Genomic DNA, 27562 nt, shown 5'->3' with positions numbered 1-27562 from the left:
GTGCTCCGCAGGTGTTGTTGTTTACCCGCTAGCGCGCGGTCGCGTCGTTGTCTTGCCGTATAGTACCTGTATAGACCCGACATGGCGTTCTCATATCGAAAAGCTACAATCAAACTAACGTTCAACGCATCGTACACGAGACCGAAGGCCCATGAAATTGAACGGTTTCTACGAGACATCATGCACATCGAACCACAAGAACTGATAGGAATTCATCTGTCTATTGTGACCAGCACGGTGTACCTCAAACTGATTGACGAAGCGGCCTGCGACAGATTACTCCAACGATCTGCAAACGGCTTTCGCTTCTGTCACGCAGACGGTAACGTGAGCGTGGTAGGAGTTGACCATGCTGGTCTGGGGGTGCGTACCGTGCGCATCTTTGAACTACCGTTCGAAGTTCCGGCCAACCTAGTCGTTGATGCGCTGCGGCCATACGGCACAGTTCTGAGCCACACAGAGGAGAAATGGAACACATTCGAAACGTACCCTGTCCTTAACGGGGTACGACAAGTGCGCATAGAACTTAAGAAGCACGTTCCATCGTATGTTTTCGTGGGTGGCTGCCGCGCAATTGTTATATATGATGGACAACCGAGGACCTGCTCGGGCTGCGGCCAGGAGGGCCACGTTAGAACAGAGTGTCTGCAGCGCCGCCTCGTTCAGGTGCCCCGCAATGAACTTCCCCAACGATCCACTATGACCTCTCTCCCGCTCACATATGTAGAGGCGGCACGACATGATGTGATGGATGATCAAAACCTGCTACCTCCTCAAGCCGCTGCCAGCTCCGTTGGAGAGTCAGCGCCGTCGACGACGCCGCAGCCCAACGGTGCAGGGGTTCCTACAGCCTCCGCCCACCGCAGCGTCGTGGGCACCCAGCCACCGTCACTGTCGGGATCAGACACAGGGGTTCCTAGCGACCGAGACTGTGTCGAGCCCCGCCCTCCAGTGGATGTCGAATCTCGGACCCGAAAGCAAAAATCACCCAAGCGACACAAGAAGAGGCGATTGTCAGCTGACGAACAGGACAGGAATGTGAAGTCGGCGGAAGACATCGACTTCGTTGACTCGCCCACAATTGCAACGGACTCCAGTGGCATCATTCACCAGAAGGTGCCTGAAGACAAGGAACACTCTCCTAAATCTGGTGGCCCAGAAAACGAGGCGCACTGCGTCGACTACCAAAATTTGGGCTCCTGTGAAAGCGTCCAGCCCCCAATGACATCACAATCGTCTCTTGGTGATTGGGCAGACGATATGGAGGCAGATGACGCACAGCAAACATCGATATCTCCACCAGAGCCCATGGCTGACAATGAGCCCGGAGGGCTCTGCCAGTCAGGGACTCCTACGGCACAGTAATGCACAGCATGCAGGTGGATGGCTGTGTCGTGTGTGGTGTGTGAAATCACTGTGGGATTGCACCGGCACACTGCCTCCGCCACTTGATATGTCTCAGTCATACCGTGTGGGAACAGTCAACGTAAATGGTGTCCACTGTCAAGACCCGCATGTTACACGACATGATCAGAGCGGCAGACTTGGACATTGTCCTTCTCCAGGAGGTCCGTCCCGAGCTGTGTTTAGACCTATATGGCTACACCACGTACAGCCTACCCGTAGGTGATGGCGCAGGAGGAACGGCCATCCTTCTCCGAGATGGCATAGACGCGACGGACGCGACGTACTTGCCGAACGGACGAGGCATCGCACTCACACTTGGCGCAGTGCGCCTCATTAACGTCTACGCTCCCTCCGGTAATTCGCACCGTGGTGACAGGCATGTCTTCTATTCGGAGGAGTTGGCCCCACTTTTGCAAGGAAATATGGACCATTACATAGTGGGCGGCGATTTTAACAGTGTTCTGCGGCCCGAGGACCAGATACCGCATTACGTCCCATGCCCGGCTCTACAAGCATTGATACGTGACCTCGCGCTCCACGACACATGGCTCTTGCATCATGGGACCCAGAGTGGATATACGCACTTTACCAGCCATTCTGCCAGTCGTCTGGACCGGATATACGTCTCGCGTGCCCTCCGCACAGCAACCCGTGATGCAGAACTCTGGCCGACGGCCTTCACGGACCATCTCGCGTACATCTGCACTGTCACCTTGCCCCGACAACTCACAAGACGCAGCAGGGGCCCGTGGACGCTGAACGTCTCCCTCCTTCGCGAGGAAGCGTGTCGGCGAGCAGTCACTGACACGTGACGTCGATGTATCAGGCGCCTGCCTATGTATGCTTCCACGTTGCTGTGGTGGCTGGGATGTGTCAAACCTGCCCTCCGAAAGACCTTGATGGCCTACGGGCGTGACAGATCGAACTGGCAAAGGGCAACATCGGAATTTTACTATACAGCGTTACGTGAGCTGGCGACGCAACCGCCGTCTCCCGAACGTCAGATGTCCGTACAACGCATCAAAGCTCGTCTACTTCGCATCAGGACACAGCAGCTAGACGGTGTCCGCATCCGTGCGCGAGTGCAAGACTGTATCCCCAACGAAACAGCGTCAGTGTATCACATTGTGCGCGAGAGGCGCCACCGCAAACGTCAGCTCATTACGGCGGTAAACACGGAGGACGGCGGGCGCGCAGTGACACAAACGGACATCGCGCACACGTTCGCCAGACACTATGGGACCTTGTACATGGAAGATCCGCGAAATGTGCGTGATTATGACGAGCTGTTACACGATTTTCCCGCCCCTCGAAACGTGGCAACCGATGACAGTCTGCTGTTGCCCATTACACCCGATGAGCTGACATCGACCTTGGCACGTGGAGCACCGAACAAGTCGCCTGGACCGGACGGTTTACCCCTGGAATTCTACCGCACTTTTTACCACCTTATGGGTGACAAGTGGCTCCAAATGTTTCAAGACCTGATCCGCCCTGATTTCACTGTCCCCACAGAATTCACAGAAGGCATTCTGATCCCAGTTCCGAAACCGAATGGTGCTTGTAGGTGGCAGGATTTTCGCCCACTCACACTCCTCAACAACGACTACAAGATCTTCGCCCGTATCCTCCGCGCGCGTCTCCACACCGATATCGGGAAAGCCATCCACACCGATCAGACATGTTTAGGTGGTGTCAGCAACATTCATACGGCGTTAGGAGCATGCCGCGACGTAATTGCTTTGACGGCGACCTGCAAAATACGAGGCGCCCTTGTCGCCCTAGATTTTGACCACGCATTCGACCGCGTCGACCACGGCTTCTTACGGGCAGTTTTGCAACACATGGGCCTCTCTCCGGAGTCTGCACAGGTGGTCCTTCGACTGGTCCACGGAGCGCGCTCCCGCATGATGGTCAACGGTTATCAGTCTGGTCACATTGTTGTTGGACGGTCAGTGCGACAAGGGTGCCCCCTGTCGGGCATATTATTTGCTGCAGCACTTGAACCAGCTTTACATGGTCTACGGCAGCGATTAACTGGTATCTCCTTGCGGGACGTGACCTTTTGTTGTGGTGCATTCGCCGATGACGTGGTGTTCCTGGCCAGATCAGAGGATGAAATGCATGTGGCGCTACATTGGCTACGCCAGTACGGGGCGGTCGCTGGGAGCGTCATCAACGTGAAGAAGACAAAATACATGGATGTCGGAGGGGGGATTTCCCACACAACGGCGGTGCCCTTTGACAAGGAGCCCGTACTCAAGTGTTTAGGAGTGCAATTCTATAGCAATGTCCGCCGCACGGCGGCGGCTACGTACCGCCGGCTCCTACACCAGACACGTGCTCTGCTGCAGGACAACAAACTGCGTCGCTTGGATATGCTCCTCAGAACACGTTATGTCAACACCTATCTTGTCTCAAAACTGAACTATTTTGCGATATCCTTCCCTTGACAGCTACGATGGCCGACAAATTTCAAGCAGCATATGGACATTTCGTAAGCACCGGTCTGGTTTTTAAAGTCCGATACGCCACCCTGACACTGCCGCAGCGGGCGGGCGGTGTCGGTTTAATTCACGTATATAACCGTGCGCGATCGCTTTATCTCAACACTATGCGTCGCACGTGGACCTCTGCCCACGCCACTCTGACGGGCACCCTGATAGCGGAAGTGGCACCACACTCTCTGCATCCCCCGGTTTCTGTAGGACACATTTCACCGGCACTCACCCACATCAGAGACTTCTTTATTGACTTCAGCTACTTACGTTCAGAACTTCCGACGACACGGAAGCCCAGCACAAAAGACTATTATCGCCTCTATCAGCAGCGGCAACCTGTAAATACGGTCACCCACAGACACCCTGAAGTTGCCTGGAACACGGTGTGGCGAGCGGTACACACGCCTTTTCTACCTACGACGGTGCGTTCATTGTGGTACGTAGTTGTGAATAGGAAGTTCGCTACTCGTCAGAGGTTACATTCTATACATCTGACGGACGACCCCTTGTGTCCGACATGCTCAGTCGCTGACTCGGATGCACACCGTCTGACGTGTGCCGCGACCAGCGAGTGCTGGCTACTGACGCAGCGCATGCTGGCGTTACTCTTGCGGCGATTGCCGGAGTCTATCTCCCCTGATGACGTATTGCGCCCCGACGTCGTATACTTTCCATCAACCAGAACGAACGCCGTTAACTGGCTAAAGGGCATGGCCGTTTACTACATATTTTGCGATGCTCCCAAAGGCACACTCGACTTTTGGTCCCTATTGATGACGACACATGCAGCTTTCAGCCGCCACCCGAAGTACAGAACTCGTTTCGCAAATTATTTAGGTTCATTATTTGCGGATCCTCCTGCTCACTGGGGCGTTCCGGGTATGAGACGCTGAAAATGAAGAAGAATCCTGGAGCATATTGATCCTCTACGGACGGAATAGGGGGGAACCCCTCCCAACAGACGAGAAGACGACTCGGACGCTCGGCTACGGCAGTTGTAGGATCTTTCTTTGTAATGAAACAAAAATAAATCTATAATACAAAAAAAAATGTTATAAAAATTAAATAAATAAATAAATAAATAAATAAAAAGAACAACATCGACAAACCCACTCCATCCTCTTCCTGATCCTTCGATCCTCGAACTCGAACACGTTGCTTGGGCGTGGCGGCGGGATGGCCAGGCTTCGGGTGTCGACCCCTGCCCTACCCGTCGTCCTGCTCCTGCAGCGGTTCATTAGGGGAAAAAAAAAAAAAAAAAAAAAAAAAGGGCGTGTGCTATTTATGCTGCTCGGTATCCTGGACGATATCCAAGTCTCCGGACCGTTCTCCGGATAGTTATGTTATTTAAGGGAACAGGAAGTGTTCAGCCAATGTGAAACGTCAACCACGATCTGCAACAAACGATGATGCCCAAGTAAATGTTTTAGCTGCTGTCGCGGCTAATACGCACATTAGTAGCAGACAAATTGCGCGAGAATCAGGAATCTCAAAAACGTCTGTTTTGACAATGCTACATCAACATCGATTGCACCCGTACTATATTTCTATGCACCAAGAATTGTATGGCGACGACTTTGAACGTCGTGTACAGTTCTGTCACTGGGCACAAGAGAAATTACGGGACGATGACAGATTTTTTGCACCCGTTGTATTTAGCGACGAAGCGTCATTCACCAACAGCGGTAACGTAAACCGGCATAATATGTACTATTGGGCAACGGAAAATCCATGAGGGCTGCGACAAGTGGAACATCAGCGACCTTGGCGGGTTAATGTATGGTGCGGCATTATGGGAGGAAGGATAATTGGCCCCCATTTTATCGATGGCAATCTAAATGCTGCAATGTATGCTGATTTCCTACGTATTGTTCTACCGATGTTACTACAAGATGTTTCACTGCATGACAGAATGACGATGTACTTCCAACATGATGGATGTCCGGCACATACCTCGCGTACGAAAAAAATGGCTCTGAGCACTATGGGACTTAACTTCTAAGGTCATCAGTCCCCTAGAACTTAGAACTACTGAAACCTAACTAACCTAAGGACATCACACACATCCATGCCCGAGGCAGGATTCGAACTTGCGACCGCAGCGGTCGCGCGGTTCCAGACTGTAGATCTCGCGTACGGTTGAAGCGGTATTGAATAGCATATTTCATGACAGGTTGATTGGTCGTCGAAGCATCATACCATGGCCCGCACGTTCACCAGATCTGACGTCCCCAGATTTCTTTCTGTGGGGAAAGTTGAAGGATATTTCCTATCGTAATCCACCGACAACGCCTGATAACATGCGTCAGCGCATTGTCAATGCATGTGTGAACATTACGGAAGGCGAACTACTCGCTGTTGAGAGGAATGTCGTTACACGTATTGCCAAATGCATTGAGGTTGATGGACATCGTTTTTTTGAGCATTTATTGCATTCACGTGCTATTTACAGGTAATCACGCGGGAACAGCATGCGTTCTCAGAAATGATAAGGTACATGTATCACATTGGAACAACAGAAATAAAATGTTCAAACGTACCTACGTTCTGTATTTTAATTTAAAAAACCTACCTGTTACCAACTGATCGTCTAAAATTGTGAGCCATATTTTTGTGACTATTACAGCGCCATCTATCACAAAGCGAGAAAAGTGGTCCAACTATAACATTCTTATTTCTTTACGTACTACACGAATATCTAATAAAAGTGGAGGTTCCTATTTTTTTAAAAAGCAGTTGATATCCGTTTGACCTATGGCAGCGCCATCTAGCGGGCCAACCATAGCGCCATCTGGTTTCCCCCTTCAAGCTAGATGAGTTTCGTTCTTTGTAGTTTTCTCGTTTGACGCTTATTTCGTGAGATATTTGGCCCGGTCACGATCAATGGACCACCCTATATATATATATATATATATATATATATATATATATATATATATATATATATATATATATATATATATATCGTACAGAAATTGAACTATGCTCATCTACTGACCTGTAATTTATTCCAATAATGCCAATAAGAGAGCTGCATATAATTTAATGTGTTATATGGACAATTTAATTGTTTAAATATTTAATTTTAAAATCTGTTGTGCTTGCAAATGTGATACAACAAGTCAACTTTGATCTTTAACAAGTGCTGCTCAACCCATAAATTTTATCAGTAGTGGTGCCAGTTGCAAGCAATGTTTATTTAAAAAAATTATAGAATAATTTCAATATGATGGTAATGCCCATGTGTTTTGTGCTTGAAGTCTTCCATACTTTGCTGCAATGTTGAATTTTTGTTTGTGATCAAAAACTCTGTATTTTCGTATTATAATAAGAAATCTTCATATGTGTATGTGTGTGACATATTTTTAGGCAGATAACATACAGAACACCAGATCTTTGGGAGGAGAGGAGGAGATATAAGACCTTCCCATGTCCTAAGCAATTATCATATTTGAATTTCAGGTCCCCTTCACCTATAACACGATCGTAAGTGCTTCTCAAGACCTGAAGCTCCCGCGTATTTATGGCACTGTGGGCAGCTGCATGCTGAGATCAATGTTAAGATGTTGATCACTACTTTTAACCCTATACCAAAAGCCTCATCCTTGACCAAGTTTGGTATATCGATTATTCGCTGGCAAATTCTCCACCTCACGAGAACGCCAACCCCTCCGCTCCATTGGTAACAGAGAGGCAGGTCCATTCTGTGGACAGACTAGTTTTGCACTTTTAATTGATCGGTCAGTGATAGATGCTTCTCTGTAATGCAGGTGACATCTATAACTTTCCCAGTCTAGGAAGGATTGCTGCTGTTCTCTATTATCATTAATGTCGTTAGCATTCTAATTAAATAATCAGATGCTTCTATGCCTAAGGGATATTATCGAAGAATAATATGACCTTTTCCTCTAGGGTCATCTCTTTTGTGAGCTTACCTGAGATACCTCGCACCACTGTCATTGTTTCTTTGCTATTTTTTGCTAAGATTAATCCCAGAAAACATAAATCTAAGTTTTTCTAGCTTATCAGGCTACTGAGATCGCTGCCTGGTCTGCTGGGGTGTTACTAGTGCAGCCTGTGAACGCCAAACGTGGTGGGGTTGCAGCTACACAAACAGCAGCTGTAAGAGACTGGCAGTTTGTCAAGCACGATCCCTCCTTGATGGTAATCGCTCCAGGGGAGCCTACTCACATCCACTATCATGCCCAGTTCAGGCCAGATATCCTAGATATTTTTCTGACAAATTGCCTACTGTGTAGGACTACGACCACAATTCATTGTGAACTGGATTCAGACCACACCCCAGTCGTCTATGGTATGTGCCAGTGTCGAAGACACAAGCAGGAGAATGACGACATAACATATTCTGATAACTGGGAACAATATAACACCCTAGTGGGACATCACCTGAAGGACATACTGCAAATGCAAAATGGAAGGGAGGTGGACTCAGTAATTGAATCACCAGCCAGACCACCGAACCTGGTGCTGGGGACCTGTCCCCTGGCATGTGGGACCTTGTAGTCACTAAGTGGCGCAAGAGGAGGGATTGGAAACGTTACCGCAATCCTGCCGATCGTTGTCTGCTTAAACGGCTGGAAGGACAGATGAAAAAGAAACTACAGGAGCTCTGGTGGAATGAAAGACTCCGAGAAGTGGAGCAGGACATGAACCAAGGATAGAAGATCATGAAAGCGCGGGAGGCTACTTGCAAGGTAGACAGACCACTTCCAGAGGAAAATAGATTCGTCTACGATGACGAGGAGAAAGCAGAGGCACTGGCGACATCAATGAAGTCACTGTTCTGAACTCACGTCATTGCAGATGATGAAAAGCAGGAGGGAGATATACTCAGACATGTGCCTCAGTTGTAAGATATTAGGCCAGAAAGAGAGATTCAACCGGTTTCCGACAGCCTTGTGTGTGGCTACAGGGGGACAAATAGGGACTAGAGAATCCCCCAGACTCGGCAAGGTCCGTGTATCCCATCTCAAGCACCAGCCTCCTTGAGAAACCACATGCCTCACCACTATCTACAACCAATGACTCTCCCTGATCTACTTCCCAACAGTTTGGAAAACTGCTCAGGTCACAAAGCAGCCCAAACCTAACAAGAACCTAATCCTTCCACAAAACTACAGACGCATTTCACTGCTGTGCTTTCTTGGGAAAGTAGGGGAGTGTCTTATCCACAGAGCCCTCAACCAGTTCCTGAAAGACCACAATATTATCACCCCCGAGTAGTTCGGATTCCGTCCAGAACACAAACACCATCCACCAATTCCTACGTCTGTTGGAACACATGTGCAAGGAAAGAGATATGAAGCAAAGCGCTGGAGCAGTCTTTCTCGATATCGAGAAAGCCATCGACAAGGTCTGGCATAATGGATTACTCTATTAAGTGTCCCAGGTAGACAAACCACGGCACATGATCTGCATGACTGATTCGTCCCTGGTAGGGAGGCAGTACTCTGTCAGGTGTGGCAAGAATGCTGATATCTGAACAAAAGGACATTCGTGTGGAGGTCTGCAAACTGTTGAAGTTAATGTTAGAGGAAGATCGACAGTTTGTTTCAATGGTAATCTCTGCTGACGAAACTTGGCTAACGTTATTTGGATCCTGAGAGCAATCAGAAAGGCTCGGTGCAGAAACCTCCTTCATCACTAACCTCCAAAAAGCAAAAGTTGTTGCTTCTGCTGGGAAAGTTAACTCATTTTTTGATATTCACGATATGGTTTATCAGCATGTTGTACCTAAACACACATCAATTAGTAGATAATAGTATACGGATGCCCTGAAAATTTGCAAGTCCGTATCAGGCGTCAAAGACCACATATACGTTAACAGATTGGATAAAGCACCAAGATAATTCACGGCCGCACAATTATAAAAGTTGTTACTACAAAAGTTCCAACTATCATTTCGCCTTCAAAGTTTGTTAATTCCTGTCGTGCGGCCACGTCACGTCGGAAACCTACTCACATGAATCACTTGAGTACAAATGACAGCTCCGCCAGTGCACTGCCCTTTTATACCTCGATACTACTGCAACCTATCTAAGTGCATATCGCTATTTATGATTTTTGACACTTCAGCTTATATTTAACTTTGCTGAGACAAGTGAAGCGTTGTCAAGTAAACACACCAGATGCAGACAGTTTATCGCGGTTTTCTCACAGCACTCTTGGCGTGAAAAATCGCAGTTTACCGTTATTAATACAGACACAGTTTTGTAGTTAGCCTGACACTCTCCCTGGGGAAGTTATCAGCCGCTAACCAGTAAAAATTACTATTTTTCCGGAGGCAGTAGTCAAGAAAGCAGTCTCGCGGAGATATTATCATTCACCCTTCTTAAAACTCTCGACCATGACCTCGCGCAACGGAACCCTGAGAGCTACAGTTAGTATCACAGATTACGTCACCGTGAACTGACCAGCCACAACGTTCACAACTGATAAGTATATTTACACACTGAGAGTTACTAATTTTTAATGCGGCACCACGAGATACAGTAAAATCTGGAATGTTCCGGTATTCGTCAGCAGCAACAAGAAATATTACACATTTACCCCAATGTAAGAAGAGGGCAAAGGCGAAAGGACGAAGCGCATGTGTATAGCCGTCCGAAAGACGTTTAGTTCAGGCCAACTTCAACCTACCCCCCCCCCCCCCCCCACCACCCTTCAGAAGGGGGGATACACGTCTGTTGTATGTGACCGACCTCAACGAAGTTCTACTTCTACACACAAATCAGAGTTTGCTACAAGAAGAAGAGTGTCACCACAATACGTCTCCCTTATTATTTTATTCATGGACTCTGAATGGTAAAATAAATTCGCGTACACCACTATCTCGAAATAAGCGGGGTGTCGATGTAGTTATGGCACTGAGTGTTAAAAAAAAGCATATTGTATTGCGTAACGCAAATTTACGTAGAGGAGGTATTTGTGGCAGTGAGAAATAATTAGAGTGATCCACAATGTTCAGACTTGGGATCCACTGCATTGTCATCAATCCAAATGGATGTGCAGCAACAGAGAAAATTTAAAAGGATTATTGGCCGGTTTGCAGCTGAAGGTCTCTCTCTTCATACAAAAAGAACTCAGAATTCTCCACTTTGCTCTTTGATCTTACTGCATTAATGATAAACTTAAGGTACTGGCAAGAGCTTATGAGTAAGAAAGAGACATTAAAATTTGTGCCTGCGTCTGTTTGTAAGAATTTGGAAAGAAACTTGTTTCAGAGATTTTTATATAATTGAGCTCTGGTACCTTCGAACTTAGTGTCATCGCATTCTCGAAGAGCAGGAAATGAGTAAGTTAATATATTTCATTTTGCAGCATATGATGCAGGCGGAACGGAATACACATGTCTAAAAAATGAAAACGACAGAATGTGCAAAATGGATCAGCAGGACTGGCTAGAGAACAAATTCAAAATAAAAGCATACATAAGTAGGGAAAAGGTAGATGCCACTCATAGGAAAATTAAAGAGATCTTTGGAGAAAACAAATGCAGCTGTATGAATATCTGGAGCTCAGGAGGTAAGTCAGTACTAAACAAAGAGGCGAAACACCCCCAAACTTCGGGAAGAATGTGATAAATGGGCTCCTGTTGGGTGTGAATACTGCGGAGATAACGTACTCCATCCGTGCAGGCCTCTGGATACCCAACGTTACCGACCGACCGCCTATTTATTCCCAACCGACTAGCATCATATGATGCGAATATGAAGGGGCATGATGTAAATACACTGCTCTGCTAACCGTTGTCAGTTTTCAAATGTTCAAAAGTGTATGAATTCCTATGGGACCAAACTGCTGAGGTCATCGGTCCCTAGACTTACACTCTACTTAACCTAACTTATGCTAAGGACAACACACATACCCATGCCCGAGGGAGGACTCAGACCTCCGGCGGGAGGGGCCGCGCAGTTTGTGACATGGCGCCTCTAACCGCGCGGCCACTCCGCGCGGCGTCAGTTTTCGTGACATGGAGCCGCTACTACTCGGGTAGCTCCTCAGTTGGTATCCCGAAGTTGAGGGCACCTAGGTAGGTCAACAGCGCATGGCAGAACGAATGGCCACCTATCGAAGTTCCAACCAACCCCAGTGGTGTTTGACTTCGGGGATATGACGGAAACCAGTGTATCCACTGCGGCACGACCGGTAACAAATATTCCTGAACTATCACTCTAATAAGTCTGTCTGAAAAATATTGACAAGAATTATTTATAGACGGATAGAAAACTGCTAGAAACCGACGTGGGAGAAGATCAGCTTGGATTGTGGAGAAATGTTGGAACAGGGGAGACTATACTACCTATCCCAGAAGATGGGTTGAAGAAAGGAAAACCTATGTTTATAGCATTTGTAGATTTAGAGGAAGCTTTTGACAGTGTTGGCCGGAATAACTTCTTCGCAATTCTGGAGGTAGCAGGAATAAAATACAGGGAGGGAAAGTTTATCTACCACTTCTATATAAAACAGACTTCACGTATAAGAGTCATGAGACATAAACGGAAGGCAGTGAGATGTGGATGAACCGTGTTTCCGATGTTATTCAATCGGTACACTGGTCAAGCACCGTAGGAAACCTCAGAGAAATTTGGAAAGGGAATTAAAATTCAAGCTGAAAAGAAAAATACTTTCTGGTATGCCGATGACACTGTAATTCTGACTGAGTAGGGTTTGAATGAACAGTTGAAAGTGTCTTCATAAAACAGTGTCTTGAAAAGAGACTATAAGATAAAAATCAACAAAACTAAAATGAGGATAACAGAGTGGGGAGTAATTGAAACTAAACAAAACAACAAAAATAAAGGTTGAGAAGAAACCAAAGCACAAAGTCCACTACAATAACATGAGTGAGCACATTGATTAACTTCCAATGATAGCATACTATGTAACATAGTTCCCCCCTCCACCAAGGTCAATTTCAATAGGTTCTTCCCTAGAATCTGTCCCGTTCCGTTAATGGTCTGTGTGAATGTCACCATTAGAAATGCTGCCCTGTGACGCCCAGTTTGAATGGACTTTCATTTGGTCTGTCATTTCATCTCTTGTTGGAGCTCACTGCTGACACACAGTGTCTTTGATTTATCAAACTTTTTGCAGCAGAACTGACGATCGTGTTTCTGAGGGGACATGTTGCAGCATCTGCGTCAGTTCGTGTTGCAGAAATTAGAAGTACCAAACAGAAATGTAAGACAAAGAATTTTCCTAACTTCAGTATTTTTAGCCCAGTATTACACAAGACATTTATGATTCATGTCCAGAGTGTTATTTCGCTAACCTTATAAATGGGCGAAACAATTACTGATAACTGTTCTTCACATCTTTTGCATCAAATGAATGAAAATCAGAAATGATAGAGATGGAATATTAACGAGGTACTGGACTAGCAGTCGGAGTATGGTGGTTCAGATTCCTGTGCAGCAGTCCTGATTTACATTCCGTAGGGAGCAGGGTGAGTGGTAGGGTCGAAGTCCCCTTTGGAAACATTATTGGCAGTGAAGAATGGCTTTTATTGATTTCGCTACGTGAGATAGTGAGACGAACCTGCCTCCCGTTTTTACCCATGGCTGGTGTTGATGAGCGGGCAGCGGCTTCTGCCCCAGCTGTTGACAGAATAACTATGGTCAGTTGGCAGTCTTTAGAGGCCGAGGCCACTTGTTTCAGTGACGTGCTACTTTCCTTGGCGTTATGGAGGCTCGGCGCCACTTCATTCTGCTCTCATCACAACGGTTGTGCACGAAGACGAATGTGGGCGGGGACAACTCGCTACCCTTTGGCAGGAGTAGATAGCAGCTGGCGCTTTGGCGCAAAGTCGCACTAAGAATTCGGTGTCGGCGGCAGCAGGCACGGACGCTAGGTCAGCAGGGATGTGGCACCAAGTTTCGTGAAGGACTTGGTGCTGGCCGTAGACACAGCCCAGTGTCGAAACAACAGCTGCTGCTGGAGATGCCCAGTCGTTTCACTGTCCGGGCGAAGCTCTGGCGTCGTGGTGATGCTGCTGGTTTCCGGCGGAGAGAAGTGATTCCATTCCTCGAAATTTAGAGTTTTTGTGGCGTGCATTTGTTTCACCAAGACCGAGCACTTAGTCACGTCGTCCATAACAAGAAACTTGCCCTGGTGTGGTGATACCGCCCCGCTGGCCACGTGGTTACCTCTTTGCGGTACAGTTTACGGCTGTGCTCTGCTGTCTTGGCTTCGCAATCCCCTTGCACACCTGTTACTGTAACCCACATGTCGCCACGCTAGCAAGCTAACGGCTCATGGAAATTAACGCAACGCTCCATGGCGGCTTCCGCAGTACTTATCATTGCTCCTGTTATAGACATAATTTTTACTCAGAGACTACTAGAGAGCGACACTACAGTCTCTAAATTTTTCCATCAGGGGTTTGCAAGAACTACGATGTCTTTCTTCCAAGGATTCCCATGCAAGTTCACAGAGCATTTGTGTTACACTTTCGAATGGTTTTATACAGGCCTGTTAAGATCCTACATTGAAGCGCCAAAGAAACTGGTACAGACATGCATATTCAAATACAGAGATATATAAACAGGCAGAATACGGCGTTGCGGTCGTCAACGCCTATATAAGACAAAAAGTATCTCGCGCAGTTTATAGATCGGTTACTGGTGCTACAATGGCAGGTTACCAAGATTTAAATGAGTTTGAACGTGGTGTTATAGACGGCGCACGAGCGATGGGACACAGAATCTCCTAGGTAGCGACGAAGTGGGGATTTTCCCATACGACCATTTCACGAGTGTACCGTGAATATCAGGAATCTGGTAAAGCATCAAACCCCCGACATCAATGCTGCCGGAAAAAGATCCTTTAAGAGCGGCACCAACGAATCGTTCAACGTGACAGAAGTGCAACCCTTCCTCAAATTGCTGCAAATTTCACTGCTGGACCTTCAACAAGTGCCAGTGTGCGAAACATTCAACGAAATATAATCGATATAGGGTTTCGGAGACAAAGCCCCACTCGTGTACCCGTGATGACTGCTTTACGTTTAACCTGGCCGTAAGTACCCGCATTGGACTGCTGATGACTGGAAAGATGTTGCCTGGTCGGACGTGTCTCGTTTAAAATTGTTTCGAGCGGATGGGCATGTACGGGTATGGAGACAACCTCGTGAATCCATGGACCCTCCTTGTCAGCAGAGGACCGTTCAAGCTGGTGGCGGCTCTGTAATGGTGTGGGTCGTGTGCAGTTGGAGTGATATGGGATCCGTGATACGCCTAGATACGACTCTGATAGGTGTCATTTACGTAAGCATCCTGCCTGATCACCTGGATCTATACATACCCACTGTGCATTCCGACGGACTTGGGCAGCTCCAGCAGGACAATGCGACACCCCACACGACCAGAATTGCTACAGAGTGGCTCCAGGAACACCCTTCGGTATTTAAAGACTTCCACTGGCCACCAAAGTGTTATGGATTCATGGACTGCCCTCAAGGATTCATGGCGTCAGTTGTCTCTAGCACTACTTCAGACATTAGTCGAGTCCATCCACGTCGAGTTGCGGCACTTCTGCGTGCTCGCAGGGGCCCTACACGATATTAGGCAGGTGTACCAGTTTCTTTGGCTCTTCAGTATAGCAGCGCGTCTCGGAATTTGTTCGATGTCTGTTGTCATGTCAGCCGGAGTAGCCGAGCGGTTCTAGACACTACAGTCTGGAAACGCGCGACCACTACGGTCGCAGGTTCGAATCCTGCCTCGGACGTGGATATGTGTGATGTCCTTGGGTTAGTTAGGTTTAAGCAGTTCTAGGCGACTGATGGATGACCTCAGATGTTAAGTCCCATAGTGATCAGAGCCATTTGTTGTCATGTCATCTTCGTAAGAGCTCCAAATCGACTAGAATTGGTCGCACACGCGCGTTTTACGCGATTTCCTCACAGATACATTGCATATTCCGAGCACACTTGCAACAAATTTACGTCTTTTATTCACTTTCCCCAATACTCATTTTATGATTTTATGTGATCGTCCCATTTCATATCATTTCTCAGTATTTACTTTAACGATTGACGTGCTCAGGATATTCACCACTGATCTCATAATCAGAATATTTTCTCTTTGATATAGTCATTATCTTATGTTTATTCACATTTATGGAAAGCAACAATTCATTATACCAAGTGGAAATTTTATCCAAGTCTTCCTTCTGTGCCTTATGATAATCCGACAGCAGTACTTTGCTGTAGATCACAACATTGTAGCGAAAAATCTGTCTAATCAACAGCAGTTAATACATAGGGGCCAGTCAAACGGAAACGATATACCGGGAGAAAAAATAAGTGAACTGTTCATTATTTCATAATTAATTGCCATAGCTAATGATACATTTATCCCATTGTGTGACAAGACGGTCAGCTCTTTCATGAAAAAATGTTTCCAGTTACCTATAGAACTATGTTTGTACCCAAGCATACACCTCTTAGTCCGAAGCAAATCGACGGCCACGAATGTCTTTCTTCAGAGCTACAAAAACATGGAAATCGCTTTGGGATAGATTGGGACTGTATGGATGATGTGTAAGGGCTCCCCGTGAAACTTCTGCAGCGTAGTAGAAACAGGCAGCCAGCTCCGGGAAAGACATGATGAGCCCTTTCTTTGACTGTAAGGGCCCTCTGTTCATTGACTTCTTGGAAGACGGCACCACAGTGAAAACGAAGCGGTACATGTATACTTTGCAAGAATTGAAGGTCGCCCAGGAATATTGACGGAAGCCGTCATTCTGCTGCGAAGGGTTTTCCGACTATGCTGCAGAAGTCCCGCTGGGAAGCACTTACGAATTCTCCATGCTTTCTGATCTCTTCCCATGCGATTTCCATGTATTTGGAGCCCCGAAGAAAGACATTCGTGGCCGTCGCTTTGCTTGGATGAAGAGGTGCACCTCTCGGTTCAATCGGGGTTCCGCAGACAACCGCAAACATTTTTCCATGAAGGCACTGACCGTGTTGTTTGACACTGGGATCAATGTATTAGCAGTTATGGCGATTACTTTTGAAATAATGTACTTTTTGAGGTTCTGTACCTCAGTCGATAAGAACGGAACATTTAGAGGATCACTTGGTTATCCGTATGTCTGTCTGTCCGACTGTTAATGACTATTTTCCTCAAGAACAAGTAGACGAATCAAGTTGACATTTATGTCTACAATCCCTGGGCGATGTAAAAAATTGAAGCTTCTAAGTCAATGCAATAATAAGACACGGCCATTTATGTCATATATTTAGATACTCGCAAACTCATTCATTAAAACCATTACATTACTTCCCGTTGACCTAGAATCATGAAATTTGGCAAGAAGCAAGATGGAACAGTACAAGTAAAGGAAAAGAACCGAAAATGATGGTCGAAGTAGAGAGGATATAAAATATAGACTGGCAATGGCAAGGAAAGCGTTTCTGAAGAAGAGAAATTTGTTAACGTCGAGTATAGATTTAAGTGTCAGGAAGTCGTTTCTGAAAGTATTTATATGGAGTGTAGCCATGTATGGAAGTGAAACATGGACGATAAATAGTTTGGACAAGAAGAGAATAGAAGCTTTCAAATGTGCTGCTACAGAAGAATGCTGAAGATTAGATGGATAGATCACGTAACTAATGAGGAGGTATTGAACAGAATTGGGGAGAAGAGGAGTTTGTGGCACAACTTGACAAGAAGAAGGGATCGGTTGGTAGGACATGTTTTGAGGCATCAAGGGATCACAAATTTAGCATTAGAGGGCAGCGTGGAGGGTAAAAATGTAGAGGGAGACCAAGAGATGAATACACTAAGTAGATTCAGAAGGATGTAGGTTGCAGTAAGTACTGGGAGATGAAGAAGCTTGCCCAGGATAGAGTAGCATGGAGAGCTGCATCAAACAAGTCTCAGGACTGAAGACAACAACAACAACAATAATATCACAAAAAAGACGATTTTTTGTCATTTGCTATATGATTTTAAACATTCTCGAAAGTCTTTGAATTCCCGGGACCGATATCTTGTCAGTATCAGTATCGATAATTGGCAATTCTCGATTACCGGTATGGCTGAACTGTCTATATACATAACTAGGTTCTTATGTACTGAGAACTGCAGAGGTACTATTGTGCTTCCTTGGAGCATATTCGGTGTTAGTTTCGTTTCTGTGGCATATTCGCCATCCAGTATCACGTACTGGATTTTAAAGGTCGAATATTTCTTGACCCAATCAAATATTTGCAAAGAAACTCCATATGATCGTATCCTGGTTCTAGGCGGACGATGTGGCAGTGTCAGACGGCTTTCGGAAGGCTAGGACGGAATCTAGCTGCTCACCTGCGTCTGTTGTCGGCAGGATGTCGTGTACGAATGAAGCAAGCCCATGTGTCATACATTCTAAGCTTTCGCGGCCGGTGCTGACTTCACTTGAAGCTTCCGGGCTGGTAGGCAGTGGTCTAGGTATAAAACATTCTCCCAACTTTCCCACTCCAACTGCGGGAGACGTCTTCAGAGATAAAGCGGCAAACTGCAGCCTGAACTCGAGGGAGTGCATAACGTACGGGCGGTGTAGGGGGCACCACAGTCCATCACACGAGGTTATCTCTGGTAACGCCAACATTCTCGACACAAAGTAATCGGTCGTCATTCTTACGGTTCAACGTTGACATCAAAATTTCACCTAATTTAATACCATCTTCTTTTCTGTTAAAATTATTACGGTATTTATGAATCTCGCGGATGTATATAGGGGTATTGAAACTTACAATCACCGTAATACCTTTAACAGAAAAGAGGAAGGTGTTACATTAGATGAAATTTAGATGTCAACGTTGCACCGTAAGAATGACGATCGATTACTTTCAATCTAGAATGTTGGCGTTACGCGCGGGATTAGCCGAGCGGTCTAGGCGCTGCAGTCATGGACTGTGCAGCTGGTCCCGGCGGAGGTTCGAGTCCTCCCTCGGGCATGGGTGTGTGTGTTTCTCCTTAGGATAATTTAGGTTAAGTAGTGTGTAAGCTTAGGGACTGATGACCTTAGCAGTTGAGTCCCATAAGATTTCACACACATTTGAACATTTTTTTGTTGGTGTTACCAGAGATAACCTTGTAGTCGACGTCATGTGATGAACTGTTGTACCCTCTAGTCTACACTGCCCATCTTTTCGGCGCTCCCTCAAGTTCTGGTGGCAGTTCGCCGCTTTACCTCTGAAGATGTCACCCACAATTGGAGAGGAAACGTTAGGAGAAAGTTTTATACATCGACCGCGGCTTATTAACCCAGATGGTTCAAGTGAAAGCAAGCCGTGTGTGACATAAGTGGTTTTCCTGAATTCGTGCCGGTTCTCTGAGAGAAGCGTGTTTTCTTGCAAGAACGTCGTAACGTTTCAGCTCAGTATATGCTCTACGATACTGCTACAGACAGTCGTCAGCTACCTTGTTCTGTAATTCTGTGCGTACGATCTATTATCTGTATTCTAAACAAGAATGATGCTTCGCTCATTTCGTCCCGTGGGTCTATTCGCTGTGCTCGGTGTTCTCCATAAATATGAGCTGGAAAAGGAACTGATGTCGCGAAATAGTCAGTGGAGAATCTAATTAGAATTCCGTCAGGGCCTGGTGCATAATTTGTTTTAACTACTCTCAAACGTTTTTCAGTACCCGATGTACTGGTATCGATATCGCTCACCTGTGAGGCTTTGGTGGCTGTCAAACATTGGCACGGTAGTATCCTCTTGCGTGAATACATTTTTAAATGCGGCACTTTAAAATTTCTGCTTTCTATCTGCTGTCTTCGGCTTCAACACCACATGGATCCACAAAAGTTTTAACGGAGGAGTTGGACCAGTTAATTGACTTTACGTATGACCGGACCTTTCTGGGATTTTATGATAAATATTATTGCAGATAACGTGTGCGTTGTTTTCCCAGTCAGGTTAAAATTACCACACTCCTACTGCCGTATGCTAAGCGTGTTTCCGCGACTTCAAGTGAAGGCTGTCTTTCAATGACTCTACCAACGATGTCTCTGAATATGTGATCGGTAGAAACAACGAATGATTGACCTAAGTCCATCGACCCTAGTTACTCTCGTCCATATTGGTTCGCAGTCAGTTTCATTTCGTACCTAGTTAGACCTAATGCATTTGTTTGTCGCTATGAACACTTCTCGTTCTGAAGAGTCTAATCTGTCACTCTAACATACGTTCCATGTGTTGTCGAAAATGTCCACACCCTCTACTTCAGGTTTCAACCATCTATCGGGTCCTCCCTGTGAGCGCCCAGATCGTTACTGAGGGAAGACACGGCCTGCTGGCTCTCTCTCGTTATCAGCATGAGGCACCGTCTCAAACCTCTTTGCTAGTGGTATGGCGCTAGTCCTTCTGACAACAGCCACGTATAGCATCGCTGGTCCCTTTAACTTTCCTAAATGATACCGATAACCTGCACTACATATCCTCTGTAATACACAGTACGATGCCTTATGGGCAGCAAATGTAAAGGCATAGCTTACAGAATCGCACTTCGAAGATGCTGTCTACTCAGAAGAATGATAAGGAATAGAAGATCGGAAACTAAAATTCAGGATCCTTTAGATGACGATCAATTCGACTTTAGGAAAGAGTCTACGCTTGATAATGAAAGCAAATCTTAATAAAAATCAAGAAATGTTTACGAAACTTGTCGATCTAGAAAAAAACATTCGACGAAGGAAAATGGTGCGAAACATACGAATTTCCGAGAAAAATGGGATTAAGCTATAGAGGAAGATGGGTAGTATACATACATACAATACAATCTCTCTCAATATATATATATATATATATATATATATATATATATATGTGTGTGTGTGTGTGTGTGTGTGTGTGTGTAGGCTAATATCAGGAAATGCTGTAGGGATTTTTATCCGGTTTTCACAAATACATACACTGACATACGAGGGAGATTTTTAGATTTTTGTATATAATTTATAAACATTTCGTACGAATTGTTTACCCCTTAGTTAACCCGAGAGAGCAGTAATGACATGAGGTAACAGTAAGCATAATCACATTCGCGTCTTGTGAGATTGTCTTGTGGTAGAGTGTTTGGCTGGAAAACAAAAGGTTGTATGGTCGAATTCGGACTAGGTCACTTTTCTTTTACTCTGGTTTTTAACTTAGCACTCACATCTTAATGACGCGGAGTTTCACCGGAAAAGAAGGGTGGCTCAGATTCCACGTTACACTGTAGCTTCCATTTTCCCAGTTGGATAAATGGTCAGGGACATTTAAGTCACCAAAGCGTAATCCATTTAATTGAAATCGTTCCAGAACGGCTACGTAGTCAAAAAAACATGCAGGTCCGAAACCTTTGGTTTTCAGTTATTTATGAATAGAGTAAGGTGCAGCGTGGGATGCTGCTTTACGTCCTTTGTATGAATAAAGTTTTGCAGCAGCTCAGCAGATGGCTCATCTTTCAGCTTTCTGCTTTCCTTCCGTCAAGCGTAGAGTCTTTACGTGATGGGGCGTAAGATAACACTTTCAAATTATATAGAAGACTGGTGAAAGAATCTGCACTGGCGAGAAAGAGATTGAGGCCTTTTAAAGATCATGAACTACGGGCGCAGTGTTCCTGAATGGGATTCAGAAATTTCTTGCAGATGGATACATAAGATTTCGAAATAATTCTACAGATAGCTGAGGGACGAATTTCAAAATATGACGATAATTTCACACAACCGATTCCTGCTTCCCTCAGACTACCAGTCTCAACTCGCAGTTTTAATTCACTGCAAGTTCATCTAACAACGGACAGTGAGTTAATCAGCTTTGAAGTATAGGAATATATAAGTAACCAATAACGAAAGATAACAACCTCATCATCAGGTTGTGACGTGTGACTTACAATTTGAAGTAATCAAATATTTTTAATCAACAGTTTCCCTGCAATTGTTTGAGAATAACTGCAGAGCGAAAAAACACACGGATTCAAAATAAGTCGAGTTTTATTTTTTATGCTTGAAATAAAACATTTTCCGAAAAAGTACTTCAGAAACTTTGCTTTGTTTACATACAGTACGTTCTTTCAACAGATGACTCAACTTTCAGCTTTCTGGTTTCCTTGGATCAAAACTGCATGCGGACACGATTCTTTGCGTGGCACGGCGAAGAAATCTGCTATGAAGAGACCAGGACAAAAAATTGCGGAAATGAGTGCATCACAGTGCGTAATAAACTTCACAACAGGAGTGCTGTAACCTGAATTAAATCTGTAGGTCATACGTGTCTTTTTAAATTTTTTCTTTTAGTTGTGCCACCTCAAAGCTCCGATACATGCCTGAATTAAACCTGTAGGTCATACGTGATTTTTTAAATTTTTTCTTTTAGTTGTGCCACCTCAAAGCTCCGATACATACCGAATAATCACATACCCATACCCCATGATTATCATGCAGTACTTACATTGGTTGAAAACATATTACTCACATCACGATGCGCTCCCACCAGTGTCGTGAGATGTTACTCCAAACGCTAATTCTGTTTGAACACATAACTTTCATGCCTCCATACAACTTTCCTGGCGTACGCTTACTTCGCGTAAGTTATACGGAAGTGATAATGTTCACATACTTAATGTTGTTCTCCGAATTTAATTAGTGGGCCCAAAACGAAATACGTTACTTCAGTCGAGTGGTCTACGTGCTGATACTTAATGCTACCCGTCTGAAGCCGGGCTCGGCTGCTAGTATATTATAGAGTCCTCCGCCGCGTCTTTATGTATATATTTTCATGTTGATTTCAGGAACTATTGTACGGATTTAGATACGGTTTCACTAGTAGACAGACTGATTCACGAGAAAGATTTGTGTACATAGCTTATTGTTCAATAATGAGTGCGTGATACAGTTATTTTTATCTGTTCCATACATAGTTGGTGTTCTGTGTGACATCTCGTGGCAATAAAGGGTAACTAGAGAGGAGGAGGTATCTAGTGGCAAAGGTAGTAAAGTAACAGCCACCGCGATTCCAGAGAGCAGCGAAACGTGAATAGAATCTATACATTTTATAAGCTAAAGTCTCCTGTCGCGAATTTCTGTCTGTGCGTGAAGGCCAATCTCAGGGACTACTGTAGTGATTTTGAAACGGTTTTCACCGATCAACAGATTGGTTCATGACAGAGATTTATGTACATCACTGCTTTTTATAAACAAGTCGTCTGGCTGTAGACACATAGGACTACCGTGCGGAGCCGGAGCGTGTTGCTAGTACTGTGCTGATTTATGTGAAAAGGTTTCCGACGTGATTATGGCCGCACGACTGAAATTAACAGACTCAGAATGCGGAGTGATACACTACTGGCCATTAAAATTGCTACACCACGAAGATGACGTGCTACATACGCGAAATTTAACCGACAGCAAGAAGATGCTGTGATATGCAAATGATCAGCTTTTCAGAGCATTCACACAAGGTTGGCGCCGGTGGCGACACCTACGACGTGCTGACATGAGGAAAGTTTCCAACCGATTTCTCACACACAAACAGCAGTTGACCGGCGTTGCCTGGTGAAACGTTGTTGTGATGCCTCGTGTAAGGAGGAGAAATGCGTACCATCACGTTTCCGACTTTGACAAAGGTCGGATTGTAGCCTATCGCGATTGCGGTTTATCCAATGACTGTTAGCAGAATATGGAATCTGTGGTTTCGGGAGGGCAATACGGAACGCCGTGCTGGATTCCAACGGCCACGTATCACTAGCAGTCGAGATGACAGGCATCGATCCCTGGGTCAACAGATGGGGACGTTTGCAAGACAACAGCCATCTGCAAGAACAGTCCGACGACGTTTGCAGCAGCATGGACTATTAGTTCGGAGACCATGGCTGCGATTACCCTTGCCGCTGCATCACAGACACGAGCGCCTGCGATGGTGTACTCAACGACGAACCATGGGTGCACGAATGGCACGACATTTTTTTCGGATGAATCCAGGTTCTGTTTACAGCGTCAAGATGGTCGCATCCGTGTTTGACGATATCGCGGTGAACGCACATTGGAAGCGTGTATTCGTCATCGCCATACTGGCGTATCACCCGGCGTTACACGTCTCGGTCACCTCTTGTTCGCATTGGCGGCACTTTGAACAGTGGACGTTACATTTTAGATGTGTTACGACCCGTGGCTCTACCCTTCATTCGATCCCTGCGAAACCCTACATTTCAGCAGGATAATGCACGACCGCATGTTGCATGTCCTGTACGGGCCTTTCTGGATACAGAAAATGTTCGACTGCTGCCCTGGCCAGCACATTCTCCAGATCTCTCACCAATTGAAAACGTCTGGTCAATGGTGGCCGAGCAACTGGCTCGTCACAATACGCCAGTCACTGTGGTATCGTGTTGAAGCTGCATGGGCAGCTGTACCTGAACACGACATCCAAGCTCTGTTTGACTCACTACCCAGGGGTATCAAGGCCGTTATTAAGGCTAGAGGTGGTTGTTCTGGGTACTGATTTCTCAGGATCTATGCACCAAAATTGCGTGAACACATGTTAGTTCTAGTATATATGTCCAATGAATACCTGTTTATCATCTGCATTTCTTCTTGGTGTAGCAATTCTAATAGCCAAGATTGTAGTTGGAGCTAGACGCACAGAGCTTTTAATTTCGGAATTCTTTAGGGAATTCAATATACTGCGATCCACAGTGTCAAGAGTGTGGTCAAAATACCAAAACTTCAGGCATTACCACTCACCAAGGTCAGTGCAGTGGCCGACGGCCTTCACTTGACGAGCGAGAGCAGCGGCGTTTGTGGAGAGCTGTCAGTGCTAACAGACAAGCAACACTTCGTGGAATAACCGTTGAAATCAATGTGGGACGTACGACGTATACGTTAGGCCAGTGCGGTTAAATTTGGCGTTAATGGTCTACGGCAGCAGACGACCGACGCGGGTGCCTTTGCTAACAGTACAACATCGCCTGCAGTACCTCTCCTGGCCGCTTAGCGATGTCGATTGGACCCTAGACGAGTGAAAAACCGTGGCCTGGTCAGATGAGTCCCGATTTCGGTTAGCGTGAGGTGGGGGTAAGCTTCGAGTGTGGTGCAGACCCCACGAAGTGATGGACCCATGTTGTCAACAAGCAAACTGGTGATGGTTCCATAATGATGTGTGCTGTGTTTACATGGAATAGACTGGGCCCTCTGGATGTTCGGCTGGTTGGAAACCATTTACAGCCATTCATGGACATCGTATTCCCAAACAACGAAAGGTTTTTTATGAGTGACAATGTTACCGGGCCACAGTTGTTCGCGATTGGTTTGAAGAACATTTTGGACAATACGAGCGAATGATTTGGCTACACAGGTCGCCCTACATGAATCCCATCGAACATTAGCGGGTCTCAATCCAGAGGTCAGTTCATGCAAAAAAATCGTGCACCGGTAACTATTTCGCCGTTATGAATGGCTATAGAGCCAGCACGGCTCACTATTTCTCCAGTAAACGCCCAGTGACTTGATGAGTCCATATCACGTCCACTTGCGGCACTACGTCGAGCAAAAGGAGGTCTGAGACGATGTTAGGAGGTATTCCGGTATCCCATGACTTTTGTCACCTTGGCGTATACAAGAAACAAAAAGGACGAATAAGAACGAAATACCAAGAATGAAGTGCTCAGAAGGATGTAATCTTTCACGTATACAGTTCAATGTATACATCGATGAAGTAGTGATGGAAGTAAAAACGATCAAGACTAGGATTAAAATTCAGGATGAAAGGATATCAATTATAAGATTTGATGATGATATTGCTATCTCCAGTGAAAGCGAAAAAAAATTACAGGATTTGTTGAAAGGAATGAGCAATTAGTACAGAATATGGGTTAACAGTCAACTGAAGATGGCAAAAGTAATGAGGAACAGCATAAATTAAATAAGCGATTAAGTTAACATCAAAATTGGTGACCGCAAAGTGAACGAAGTGAAGGAATTCTTCTACATTGCAAGCAAAATAACACGTGACGGATGCTACAAGGATGACATAAAAAGCAGACTGGCACAAACGAAAAGGGCATTCCAGGCCAAGAGAAGTCTACTAGGTTCAAACTTCTGCCGTAATTCGGGGATGAAATTTTCGTGGTGGTAAGTTTTGAGCGTAGCATTGTATGGAAGTGAATCACAGCCTGTGACAAAATCGTAAAAGAAGAGAATCGATGCGTTTCAGATGTGGTGCTACAAAAGTATATTGAAAATTAGGATGGCCGATAAGACACGAGGAGGCTGGCCACAGAATCTGCGAGGAAAGCAAGAGAACCTAAAAGAAGGGGCAGGGTGACAGGATATGAGCTAAGACATCAGAGAATAAGTATAATGGTAGTGGAGGGAGCTGTAGACGGTGAGAACTCTAGGGAAGACAGAGATCGAAACTTGTCAAACAAGTGATTGACGATGTCGAGTGTAAGTACTTCTCAGAGACGAAGAGGATAGCGCCTGACAGGAAGTTGTGGCGGGCTGCATGAAATCAGTCAGAAGGTGGTTGGGGAAAAAACAGAGAGAGAAAAAACTGTATACTCAAGGAACAAGCGTTGGACAATGTGCAACGATCTAAAAAGGACTATCCTAAAAATGTTTCACCTTACCATCCGGTGAATCGAGCGATGATATGTAATTGCAAAACAAAAAATGATTCAAATGGCTCTGTGCACTATGGGACTTAACATCTTAGGTCATCAGTCCCCTAGAACTACTTAAACCTAACTAACCTATGAACATCACACACATCCATGCCCGCACCAGGATTCGAACCTGCGACCGTAGCGTATGTAATTGAAGGTATGGTGATTTCGATGGAAGCCGTGGAATACTGTGGGCGTGTAGCTCTAGGAGAACTGGCTTAATGGTTGTTTTAAGTGCTTACCGAGTCGGTGCGGGGGCGTGGAGAAACCAGCATCAGCCAGGCCGAACAAAAAGCAGAACGCACAGAAGGTGGCTGATAGTCCCATGGCGGCGACGCGACGTCCCAGCAACCACTGCAGCTGCGAGGACGGATGACTATCTGCAGAGCTGCGCCTGGATCGCCGACCGCGAGGTTATCTGCTCGCCGGTCCGCACCGGTCGCTCTGCTGCTTGTTACTACAACTTTCCTCCCTACGCCCCCCCCCCCCCTCCTCATCTCCCCTTTCCTTTTACCCCCCCCCCCCACCCCCCTACCCCACCCCGCCGCCCCTTACATCACCCCCTTTACTTTTGTTCGTCCCTTCCTCCATCCATACTCCTTATGGTCTTAGAACCCGAATATCCCATAAAAAACATAAAGCTCCTACAACTACACCTAAATCTGAAATGTGCAAAACACATTATGGTGTGTGGTGGAGGCTGATTTTTGTACCGGAAGGACACATACTGGCAGGCTTCCTCATGAGATCGAATCTCTCTAAATTTACCTTAATGTTTTATCGCTACAGACATGATGAAGGAAGAACCATAGTGATGGGAAAAAATCGCAATAATAAGAAGGAGTTGCGCGACAGAAATGAAAGTTGGTAGGCTTGTTTGTATACAGGGTGGTCCATTGATCGTGACCGGTCCAAATATCTCACGAAATAAGCGTCAAACGAAAAAACTACAAAGAACGAAACTTGTCTAGCTTGAAGAGGGAAACCAGATAGCACTATGAT

General features: G+C 45.7%; 1 protein-coding gene across 3 annotated transcripts in view; it reads right to left on the bottom strand.

The window, feature by feature from the left end:
- Positions 1–26999, bottom strand: part of LOC124774923 (allergen Cr-PI-like) — a 164406-nt gene extending 137407 nt beyond the window's left edge. Inside the window, exon 1 of one of the 3 annotated variants that reach the window (XM_047249601.1) lies at positions 26803–26999. In XM_047249601.1, coding sequence (XP_047105557.1) covers positions 26803–26887 — 85 coding nt within the window. In that variant the 5' untranslated portion in view covers positions 26888–26999. The remainder of the gene's footprint in view (positions 1–26802) is intronic. The other 2 variants (XM_047249600.1, XM_047249604.1) reach the window with 2 other exon arrangements.
- Positions 27000–27562: the final 563 nt, after the last annotated feature.

The sequence above is a fragment of the Schistocerca piceifrons genome, chromosome 2 (genome assembly GCF_021461385.2).
Source record: "Schistocerca piceifrons isolate TAMUIC-IGC-003096 chromosome 2, iqSchPice1.1, whole genome shotgun sequence".
Taxonomy (NCBI): Eukaryota; Metazoa; Arthropoda; class Insecta; order Orthoptera; family Acrididae; genus Schistocerca; species Schistocerca piceifrons.
The sequence above is the reverse complement of the archived record's forward strand: the minus strand, read 5'-3'. Positions and strand labels throughout refer to the sequence as shown.